The sequence below is a fragment of the Rhipicephalus microplus genome, chromosome 5 (assembly GCF_043290135.1).
Source record: "Rhipicephalus microplus isolate Deutch F79 chromosome 5, USDA_Rmic, whole genome shotgun sequence".
Lineage (NCBI taxonomy): Eukaryota > Metazoa > Arthropoda > Arachnida > Ixodida > Ixodidae > Rhipicephalus > Rhipicephalus microplus.
In genome coordinates, this window is record NC_134704.1 from 60841313 (window position 1) to 60853620 (window position 12308).

Sequence of the window (12308 nt, forward strand, 5' to 3'; positions counted from 1 at the left end):
ACTGAAACATCACATGATGCCCTTTCTCGTGTGAAGTGTGGAGAAGGCATCGAATTTCGAAAACAAGCTTTTCGTACGGCCCGCGCAGTGCTGAGAGCACAGATTGTAGGCCAGCCCTTGAGTCGCTGAAAATCGACCATTGTTGCGGTGTTTCCCGATTGACCACACAAAGTGCAGCGCGCAAAGCAGCTAGGTGCGCTGCTGTAGATGCCGTGGAGTGTTCAGTCCTAAAGCTGATGGTAACACCTCTTGTTGGGACAACTACTGTAGCTAACGAACATGGGCGGTTCGTGCAGCCATCGGCATATATATGTACACTGTCTGAATATTTCTCTTGCAAAAGGAGAAGAGACAGTTGTTTCGGCACGGGTGATGAAAGCTCAGATTTCCTCCGGATACCTGGTACACTAAGATGCACTGTGGGTCGAATACACGCCAACGGGGTATCGATGGTTTAGATGCAGGAGTGAAGCCCGAGGGAAGTTTCTGGTTCTACTTACGGTCAGTGAATACGCCCGCCAAGATGGCCGCTGGATATTATACGTGCAGATAGAAAGAGACGCGAACATGTGGCATCTACGTACCCTGCTATTTAGAATCTACTTGCCGGCGGTTGTAACCTGGATGGCGATGAAAAGTCACAAGAGTCATCCACGGTACCATTAAAAACCATCTGTGGCATCTTTTTATTGCCGCCAAATTCGGAGCATGACGAAAACGGGGCTTCGCGCTGTTCTTACCACCTCCACCCCTTCCCCGTTCGCAGTGAATCCCTCCTGCAAAAGTCTGCGAGTTTGTTACTTAATCATCTATGTACCATTATTTGATTATCACGTGAGCGCCCCATTGCTATGACGCAAAAAAAAGAAGGCAGGGGCACTTGCGCATTAAGCAGAGATAGAAAACTGTTCAGCAGCGCTGTTGGCGCCATGCATCGATTTGCGAGTGACTCGTGTTGTTGAATGAAAAAGACATAAAGAAAGATGGAGAAAGAGAGAGTGGCTGAGAGGGTTTTGAAAAAGGAAGCGACTCTCGAGCTCGCTCAATAAGCGTGCCTGGGTGTACTGCAAATGAGCTTTTCCACTCCCCAGCTTGTAACGGCGTGTAACGTAAACAATGGCTGTAGGCCAGAGACCGAAGCTATCCGCAATATAAAGACTGCCTTGGGAACTTAACTCCCACTAATGGGCCACTTGCTGCTGCTGCTGCGCCACTGATAGAGCGACCTTTGCCTTCGCGAATGCGCTTTCGCGGCTGATCGAACAGGAGGGCCACCGTTAAGGGAGATTCCAGCCGAGCGAGAACGCTTTATCTGAGCGACGTTCGAAAATGACGTCGTCGAACCGTGTTTCCGTTCACTGCCGCTTGCTATGAAGTGGCAGCGCAAACGCTCCCTATTGGGCTTCTATACGCCAATGGTGCCTCAAATAACTAGCACTGGATTAAAGCCATGTATGCCCGTAATCCGATGCAAGTTATTAGTGGACTCTTTAAGAAAAAAAAAAGAACTCAGCCAGCTCCACTTGGCGCATACTTAGGAAAATGCGAAGCTGGCGGCGTGCAGTGGGGTTGAATTAAGTGGACTGAATGAACTGGGAATGAAGTAGGAATGAAGTTAGAACAAATAGGAATGAAATGGGAATCAAGTGGAAACGAAGTGGGATTGAAGTTAGATAATACTGGGAATGAAGTGGAAATGAAGTGGAAATGAAGCGGGAATGAAGCGGGAATGAACTGGAAATGAAGTGTATTTGAAGTTATAATGAACTGGGAATGAAGTATCAATGAAGTGGTTTTGAAGTGGGAACAAACTGAGAATGAAGTGGGAAAGAACTGGGATTGGAGTTAGAACGAACTGAGAGTGAGGTGGCAATGAAGTTGGAATTAACTGGGAATGAAGTGGTAATGAAGTGGTAATGAAGTGGAAATGAAGAGGATTTAAGATAGAACGAACTGGGAATGAAGTGGAAACGAACTCAGAATCAAGTGAGATTGGAGAGGGAGGAGTGGCGGGAGCTGTATAGTGAGCGCAGTGGTCAGTTGTCGAAGTAGTGGGTCGTGGAAGTGTTGGGAGGAGTGGTACGTATCCGTAATGCGGATTTACTCACCTCTCTGTGGGAAAATCCCATTACGATTTACGACGGCCCCTGGGCATGGGAGCCTCGATAAAGTACATGACTCTCTAAAGGGACACGGCGACTCTCTTCTGGGTCACAGGACTCTTCAGAGAGAGTACAATTATCTGCAAATAGAGTTGACCCGTCTCTTTCTTGAAATTCATGCACGTGGCAATCCAGACCTCTAAGAAAGGAGCGAAAATACTCTGTTTTTCTTCTTAGAGTGAGACACGAGCAACGAGGGGTACGTTTGTCGCTCTTCCAAGCAATTCTTTGCGAGCACTTACACCCGGTTCACCGCAGATTGAGAAACCACGTTTTAAAAGTAATCTGGCTCGATAACCATGGTACTGGTTAAAGATGAGGCATGTGTTGGATACATATGATATTGGAGCGCAAGCTTTTTAAAAGATGGGCCACTTAGTTGTCACGGATAATAAGTGAAAACATATTTCAGTGAGTTCACTGAAGGAGCCGAAGTTTTTTTTTTTTTGTGTGTGTGCGAGAGAGAGAGAGAGAGAGAGAGAGAGAGAGAGAGAGAGAGAGAGAGAGAGAGAGAGAGAGAGAGAGAGAGAGAGAGAGCAGGTGGGACCGTCGTGGCACCTGGGGGTAGCATATGTCAGCCACTCACTTTTTTTTTTCTAGTGACCTCAGAGATTGGTTTCTGTAAGGAAGCGGAACACAAACTTCACCCCAGGAATGCACCAGAAAACACGAACACCAACGCACGATCCACTGATGAAATCCCGCAAAACTTAAGAAGTTACTTTATAATAATTGCTTGTGTTTTATGTTTTGAACCACGCTAGGGGTACTAGAGACGCTGTAGGGTAAAACTTTGGAATTTTTCACTACCGGCGATTTTAAAGAGGATACATTGTGTTCTTTCGGGGATACCTCGACGCAGAAATATCGGTCTGTTGGTCTTTCAGTGTGTTTAGAAAAAATGTTTAACGATTTCGAGTACTTCGTACTCAACTATGGGAGAGCACTAAGCCGTCCCGCTAAAAGCCCTAGGAGGCGAAGGGTGCTTGGTTAGTCTATCAAACAAAACGATTCAATGACTCGGCCCATGACTTGCTCAACAGCGAGCCTTTTTGAACTGGTGGCTCCGAGCCTTTTTAACTGGTGGCTGCGCTCATACTTGTGAACACAGTCGATCAAAAGCAAATAATACGCATATCTGAGGCGACAAAATTGATAGGTAAGTGCTGGCTGCAGTGTTCCTTATTGAGAAAATACATATGTACGTAATTCTAAAGAGCCTAGTGCTTATTAGTCTGCATTGAAAATGCGACACTATCCTTGAAAGAAGGCTGCCAGAAGACTATACCGTCTTTCGACGACATTTGTGGAGTATATACCACACTGTTAAGCGGCCATTTTTTGCATTTTTTTTTGCCTCTGTTGAAATGCAGCCGGCATTCTATCCCGAGGCCTTCTGGTCAGCTTCCAAGCCTCGCAACCAGCCGACCTCTGCGGCGGATAAGAAATCCCTCTGTTTGGAAAACGCAAAATGACATACGTTCGTTCCTCATGCAAGTGGCCGTGTCCCTGAGGCTAAACAACTCACGTTTTTTTTTTTTTTTGCCGCATCGGTGAAACTATTTACCTATATGCTTACTAATATACACCACGTCATTTTTATGCATAAACGACGGATTACTCGAGTTAATCGGTTCGCCGAATTTTGTTGTTCTACGTGTCTTTTGTCCGTAGACACAACCCGTCAGAATATGGACCTATAAATGTTCGCCGTAAAAGAAGTGTGTCACATTTAATAAAACGATGGACGCGCACTACTATGAGCATAATCAAACCGACGCAAGCTTAGTCGCGCTTGCTTGCACGAGCTGCCTGGTCCAGCACTTACACGTACGCTAACACCCTCGCGCACGTTCACGCTCCCTCCCACTTTCCACACGTCCATCTCGGAGGCAATCGATTCCGCGTGCCTGCTGCCGGCAGACGCAATAGGAACTCGTGCCGGGCAGCACGCACACCAAGCCGAGTACAGAGAGGCCCTTCTTTCCCAACGGCGACAGCGCGCGCACCACTCCGTGGGCATGTCGTCCGGGGCTGATTCAATCTATAAACTAGCTCGCGCGGCAATATGCGGCCCGCTGGCTACAGGACAACCCGCTCTTTTGCCCTCCCCGCCGAAGCGCGAGCGCTTGGTTGGCCCTCGCTTCCCGAGGGATGGTACGGCATGGTCGCCGCGTGGTTCGCCGACGGAACAGCGCTCAGAGTCAATGTTTGCTCTCGGCACACGTCGGAGAAACCAGGGACATGTCTAGCGTACGTCGTCCAACTGCTCGCGCACCGAGTTCCAACGTCTCCGCGAGATCGCGCGCGTGGCTATCAGCGTCGGGAAGACGCCGCCGCTTCCGTCAATGTAGAAAAAAATGAAAACGACAAAATAAACGTAAATAAAAGCAGGGGGCTCGATTTGTCTTGCTCGGGTAATCGCGAGTATGCGCCTGCGTGGACAGATTGGGCACACCGATTTGAGCTCTCTCAAGCTTACCTTACGGCTTCGTTTTCAGCTAACAGAGGCACCACCAAATAATAATATCTGTGGTTTAACGTCCCGCAACCTAGACATTACTATGAGAGACGCTGTAGTGAAGGTCTTCGGATATTTTGACCATCTGGTGTTCTTTGACGTGCATCGCACAGTATACACGAGCCTCTACCATTCCGGCTCTATTGAAGTGAGACCGCTGTCTTCGGGTCAGCAGCCGAGTACCATATAACTGCTGCACCACCGCAACCGACTCAGAGGAGCCCCCGGAATTGGCACACGGAGAAGAGGGAGACGGTAATCTTAACCCGCAACTTTACCCCGCTCTTTATCCACTAGTGCAGGGCCATGTACTTATAAATGGCCAAGTACTTTGGTTCAGCTGCACATTACAGAACGTCAGGTGGCTGAAATTTCCGAAGCCTTCGACTCAGCACTGCGTCTTTCATAGTTATATCGTGGTTTCGGGTCGTAAAACTAAGAAAAGTTACTATTATACTGTGCAGGGTCACGGCCACGCGGGTTTACGACGGTATAATTACGGCTCGGGACACTGGACGTCGCATTTTAAGAGGCGTTTAGTTTTCACCTTTTACTCCTGCAAGATCGAGAACCGGGGGCACGGCATATATTGAGAAGCGCGCCATCAATTTATTTTAAAAATTGCATCCGTTGGAAAGCTCGTCTTCTTTTGGACTGACCCAACTATGGGGTGGAGTTGGAGGGAGATAGGCACAATGCGACGGAACTTAGCTCTACTTAGTGGAGAGCCTGTTACACACCGATGCTTGACTTCAAAAGCCGTTTCTGCTGGTTAAGGTGGAACTCGGAAAGGCGCAAGATCAGTCCCATTAAAGTCCGCTAGATGACCGCCGGTGCCTTGATTTTTTTCTGTGACTATGGGCTGTCATTGGCGGTCTCTACTCGCGGGGTTCTGGAGCTACTATTAAGGCATCCAGTACTTCCAGTGCACTTTAAGATGGTCATTCCTAATGAGTGCGTATCTTACATAATCGTTAATCGTACCAGTCGCCTCTTTCCCACTCGGTTGGTTTATATGGGGGGGGGGGGGTAGCGTCCCGTAGCCGCCATATGATCACGTGGAGGATTGCGGAAATTTCGACCACGTGGGGTTTCTTTAACGTGCAACCCAATCTGAGCACATGGGCCTAAAGAATTTTAGCTTCCATCAAAAATGCAGCCGCCACAGCCGGAATTCAATCGCGCGACCTGCGGGTCAGCAGCCGAATACCCTAGCCACTAGACCACCGCTGCGGGGCTCTTCTTCACTTGGATTTTTCGCTTTATTTATGGAGGAAAAAGAAGAAAATAGCCCTGATCAAAGTAAATGTTGCTGCTCAAGTTATTTCTGGTCAAGTTTTAGCTGTTCAAGTGATCACTTATACTTAGCTTTCGACGTTCGCAGAATCTACTGCGGGGATTCGTGATCGAAGCAGTTTTACAGAGTTGGCCAGAACAGATAGAGAGGAAAAATAAACAAAAGAAAGAGACAGAGAGGTTAACCTAGAAGAACCGGCTTGCTACCCTGTATACAGGTGTGGTGAAATAAGGGTCCGAAAGAGGATAGAGATAGAGAGATATAAAATAAATAAGAAAATATATTCGCATGCATCCACATGCAGGGCGTTCTGGTCACAGTCGTTTGGACAGGTCGGTTGAACGCAAAAAGCGCAGGGACGCCTTCACAGACTTCTGCGACATGAAGTCCTGTCGGTAGCGCAGGATTCTTTCTTCCTTAAGAGTCTGGTTGTCCAGACTGCGCTTACTAAACCATCCGGCCGGATCTCGGAAACCAGGCATGGTATCGCAGAAACTAAGGGAGTCAGGTCGGGCAAACAATCAGCAGGAAAGGTCAACCTGAATAAGAAACGAAAAGTGACCGAACGGCCGATAAATTACTCGCGCAAAGCAAGAGTCCGGTATATTACGAGATACGGCCAGTTCAGGAAAAATCCTTTGAAAAAGCGTACATGAAACATCAGGCCGTATGTCTATTTTACTATTCTTCTTGTTCCTTACTGCTTCATCCAAATGTAATGTCATTTTTTTTTCTAAGAGCACTGTTCTAGCGCCCGCCAAGCAAATGTCTTCAAAACAGAGGATACACAGTTTAAAGGAAAAAAAAGCGCAGTGTCTTGGTACGCAAGATGAATAGAGGCATCTTCAAGGAATCGGAAGGAGGCAATTTGATTTCCTGTGTTGCATTCTGATTTCACATTTTCTGCGCGAGTCGATCTGCCCTCTTTTTGATCTCCCTATACTACCTTGCGCTTGGTTGCAGATGTATTGGCCGCAGTTCAGTTGAAATGTTTGCGTTTTCAGTTAATTAATTAATTAATTTATTTATTTATTTATTTATTTATTTATTTATTTATCTCTCTCGCTCTGCAGAGGACCAAGTGAGGATATAAATTGGCGTATTTTTCCCCAAAGGTAAAAGGGAATAGTCCCGAAGGAATAAGAACATGTAAATGCGGCCAAATAGAAGCACGACATGGAAAACGAGAAAAAAGAGAGAAATAGAGAAAAAATGGAGTCACGGAAAGGTGGTGCACGGAAAGCAATAATTTGCGAAGAATGAATGGCTAGTTTTAGTCTCGATCATTTCATTTTCCCCCTTATTTCTTTACAAGCTATCGAAAGAAATCACGTTGCTTTTTTCGGTATTGATGCGCTCTCTCCGACCGTGCCAGACTGGGTCACAGTAAGACAGAAGCGAAAAGTACGGAGAGAGGTGACGTCGGAAACATCGAGCTGACGTCAGCGTCGAAAGGAAAGAAAAAAAAACGAAGACGGGAAGAACCAGAAGAAGGGCGGTTAGCGCAGCCACGCTGCAGAAAAAAAAAATGTGGAAGAAATGATTGCTGCGATTGGATTAACGAACTGCAGAGCGACTCATAGCGCAGGAGCTGCCGTCGCAGAAAGCGAAAGCGGAAAAAGAAAACGAAAAAAAAAAGCATCGCAGAGCCCCGCAGCGAATCGCTGTAACAACTCTGCCGCAGCAATCCAGTCGTGTATAGGACCGTATTTACGAGACGTGCGCGGGCATTCGTCATTGGAAGGAGAACGGAGGGGTTGTTATATTTAGCTGGCCCTTCCTGGCTCAGGCGCGGTCTCTATAGTGCCCGTTGGCAAAAAGAAGTACAAAAGAGAAGGAAAAACAAAGATGTGGATTGAGCTATACGAAGAGATTATTTTGTGCTACTTCCGCCCTAATACTGTCACGAGGTGAAAAAAAAAGTGTGCCACACGGCGTAGAATCGGAAGTGTCGGCACTCACTTCCGAAATTGCTTCTCGGTGAATTCGGCGCAGTTTCCGGATAAAAAAAAAGAAGAAAAGCGGGTTGCATGGAAGAACATGTAACTAAGTTACAGCTCTTGAAATGAATGTAACAGCCTCTTTAGAGATCACTGAACACGCACTATTCAGCACCCTTGACTAAGGAACCTGTATACTTAATCACCGAAGCCGTATCGCCTCATATATTTTTTTTCTTTCAAAGACGACACTGAAATGTTCAGACAAGAAGCTCAGTCGTCGTTACGTCTTAGTTTAAAGGGGCCCTGCAACACTTTTTGAGCATGGTCAGAAAACGCTGCCGATAGGTAGTAGAGACTGCCGACAACACGCGAGCCAAATATTATAGTGCAGCACGCGGCCTGGAATTCAATGTAGTTACCAACGTCAGCTATAAATTGCTTTCTCTTCTCTCGACAAATCACGGAATAAGCCCAAAAATCACTCGTAGTAAACCCATCTATCAGCCATTGGCTGATTTGAACATGGCGTGCTCGGTTGGTACAGAGATTGCCGCGGGAGGCCACTACTTGTCCACGCGTGCGCACGCGATCACACTGAAAAACCCGCCATTCGAAGAAAAAAAAAGGAAGAAGTGCTCAAGGTCAGGAGGCGTACGTGACGTTTTTTGTTTGTCCCTCCCATCCCTCCCTGCTTAGCCTCCAGCGCTTTCGTCGGCACGAGAGAAAACAAAATGCGATTGCAGCGTGTGACAAATTTTTGTAACTCCACTCGTACTGGACAGATTCTTAAAATTTTTGTGGCGTTGATTTTTTGAGGCAATACCCTATTCCAGTAAATTAATTTCATGGTTACTGAAAGAAGTGTTTCAGGGCCCCTTCAAGGCAGCCCTTTCAGGGTGAATCATTTTTCGTTTCCTGAACGTTTCCTTTTATTTGTTTACGTATCCACGCTAAGAGTTTCGAAAACGCGTCAGCCTCAATTAATGAATAACATAAAGATGAGGACTGAGTTACTGCAAGCGACTTAACCAATTAGTCCATTTAATATTTATTGATTTATTGAGTGAGTGAGTGAGTGAGTGAGTGAGTGAGTGATCAATTTGTGCATAAGTATTTTTCAGGTCTCTTGAATAGATCCCGTCATGTGGCCGATTGCATCATATAGAGTGAGGCTTATTTCGATACCGTATGCCACTAATTTATAGGTAGCCCACTAAGTGAATTTTGTTAAATGCAGGTCGATAAGAAACATTACTTATAGAAAATGTTTAAAGAAATTCACGTACATCTTATTTCAAAAAGACTGGATTAATAGTTCAATGACGTAACAAATGTGAGCATTTGCCGACAACCGTATTCGCACATGATAACCGGCAAACACATCTTCTCTAGCCGGACCTCCAATTAACCTTAAGAGTGATCGTTGAAGCCGATAAAATGGCGTTGCTCCTTTATGAGACAATGACGTATCTCGAAAATTTTAAAACCAGTAAGAAACTGTTGCACGGTTCTCGAAAAGAGCTTTACTCCGGTTTGAATCGAACGCCAATGCATGTTTCGTGTACGCAAAGTGCGCATCTCCCTCATAAAGTTATCTGTAATCAATGCGCACGAGAGAAAAACATGCAATGTTTCTTGTCGGTGTGTGTTAATTCTAAACGCAAAGCGTCCCGTGATGATCTGAGCACAAAAACGTGGAACCTCGGGTTGCAAAGAAAGCTCCCATTCATCAGTAATGGAGGTAAATGCATTTGCGTCGTGTCAACGCTGGTCCTAAATCTGAAAGGGTTTGTGGTACATGCGTAAGCGCAGCCATGTTTCACGCCAAGCTTGTACGGGACACGAACTTTGTACAGTATCAGATTGTTTCACTAGCGTAGTAAGCCTTCTACGAAGCCGCCGGCGTTAATAGACGCACTGTGCCGGCACAAGGCACATCGCGACTCGGAAAGCACATGTCCTGGTTTGCATTTTTGGGTGTGTCAATAATAACCTGCAGAGTGTGAATTCCCGGTGGGTCGCTAATTTGAAGTTCGTTGCCACAGTCAGTATTCCGCACACCATAGGTTTACAACATGCAGCGGTATGAGCTCTGTGGTCAGCCAAGCACCACTGTCAAGTTAAGCTGGAACAGCAAATACATATATTGAAATGCTGCCACGTACAATAGGCGATGTACTGAGGACAATTTGCGGTGCATTGAAAGTACGGTGTCTGATGGCCTGGGGGAAGATGGCTGCTCTGACTGTTGAACTCATTAGAACTTTGTCGTATAGACGCGACAATACATGCCGATCATCGCATAGAAATGATGGCAACACTTTTTTTAAAGCTCTGCGGTCGCAATGAGAATAAAATATGTTCACTAACGCGAGTGTTAAGAAGCCTCATTCCTAAGTTCAAAGATATCAAACCGGGCTTTTTATACGTCATTTTCTACGCGACTTTTTAGACGGTGTGGTGGTGAAAAAAACTTTATCAAAAAGAAGGACAGAAAGAGAGTGTGTGAACCTTTGACGGGGCCCTAAAGACTGGGTGAGCACCTTGAGCACCTTACTTGGGGGCGTCATAGGAGGATACGGCTGTTTTTGCCCCTCGCAAGAACGGCTTGTGAGGCCCCCAAGTTGAAGCAACAAAGGAACGTCGCCTTCCAGTCCACTCGCGTAGGGACGGAAGAACAGAAATGGCTGTGTTCAGCTGGCAGGCCATACAACTTGGTATACATCGGCAGTCTCCCTACCGTGCCTGCACCTACCTGGGACCACGTGGTCCAAGTATCGTAATATGGCCTGGTATATCAACGTCATATCTGGAGTCGGCGTAGAATTCTTTCCCCCGCTTCATACGTGCCATCATCTAATATGCGACTGACTGTTGATAGCATATGATAAATGTACAGTACTTAATATAGCAATTAATTTCTCCGGAAGCCCGCATGGTGGCGGAAGGGTTGAGAAAAGGAAAGCAGACAACCACCCATTTGGAGCACGAAGCCAGAAGGTAATCCGTACGGATTGCTCTGAAAGAAAAGCCTCTTAGTTGCTGAAAAATTCGTGCTGGTCCGGGGAATTTCCAAAAGAAAATCCGTACAGATTTCCTTGTGGCTTCGTGCCAGAAATGGGTGGTTGTCTTCTTTACCTTTCTTAGTACCTAATATAGCACCTCATACCTTGAAACTGAAGACGGAGGAAGGAAGGAACAAGCCAAAGGACATGGTGCTTAGCCAGTGCTTAGACCAGCTGGCTACCCTGTGCTGGGGAAAGGGCTAAGGGGAGCATAATATCACAGAAAAGAGCTTTTTTGATATATTGGGGTTTGCGGACAGCTCTGTTCAAAGACAAAAGCAAGAGTGCCATTATACAAGAATTTTTTTTCTTGCCTGTTTCGCCATCGCCCTTGTTGAAACACTCTGCTGTCGTGTTCTAGAGCCGTTGTTTATGTAACATTCCGACAGGAGATTCTCGTACAGCCTTGTGTATGCTGTGCTTCTTTAAGTGTATTGGTTATTCTTTTTCGGATCATTAAAGAAATAACTATTTATTTATTGTCTGAAAAACAGATTAAGGCGAGGGCCCAGAGGAAGCCGGAACCTTGAATAGATGATAAGTCCTTGAAAACGGGGTGTCACTATACAGCGAATGTTTGGACAAGTCGTCTTGCCATATTCAAGGCCGCAACTGTTGGTGTCTTGAAGAGGGTGAGACCACTTGCCAAAACGTTGGCTCGAGTGACACCCCATGTTCAAGGAGTTTTCATGATTGATTGATTGATTGACGCTGCCTTAAAGAAGACGGGATCACTTGTCGAAATGTTGGCTGTCTTGTTTGTTTGATTGATTGATTGATTGATTGATTGATTGATTTACCGTGCGCAGTGTGCCTGGGAGCCGTCTCCACCGCCGTGGCGTTGTTCCTCTCCCCCGCCGTGGTGGGCGCTTGCCGGCGCAAGAGCACCCGGCTGGTAGCCGTTCTCGGTGGACTGGTGGCCGCGCTGGGCTGCCTCTTCTCATCGTTCGCCTCACAGTTCCACCAGCTGTTCATCAGCTACGGGCTCGTGCTCGGCTGCGGCGTCGCCATGACACGGGACACGTCCATGTTCATGGTGGGACAGTACTTCAAGAAGCGGCGTGAGCTCGTCGAGCTGCTCCTGGCGGCCGGCACGGGGATCGGCGTCGCCATCGTGCCCATTTTCATCGTAGAGTGCATACGGTGAGCGGTCTGCAAACGAGCACCATATTCTCACTAGGCTCTCTAAGGGAGAGAAAGAGAGAGACAGTAGAAGGCAAATGAAAGGCAGAAAGCTTAACTACATTGTACCCCGGTTGCAACACAACAATGGGTAAGAAAAAAGGGGGAAATAAGTGAAAGAAAGAAGGAAAGAGATGG

The 12308-nt window shown here is 46.7% G+C and overlaps 1 protein-coding gene across 2 annotated transcripts in view; it reads left to right on the forward strand.

Annotated features, from left to right (window-relative positions):
- Positions 1–12308, forward strand: part of LOC119173840 (monocarboxylate transporter 10) — a 233120-nt gene that overhangs the window by 203050 nt on the left and 17762 nt on the right. For both annotated transcript variants that reach the window (XM_075895565.1, XM_075895564.1), the window contains exon 2: positions 11798–12131. In XM_075895565.1, the coding sequence (XP_075751680.1) occupies positions 11798–12131 (334 nt within the window). The remainder of the gene's footprint in view (positions 1–11797; positions 12132–12308) is intronic.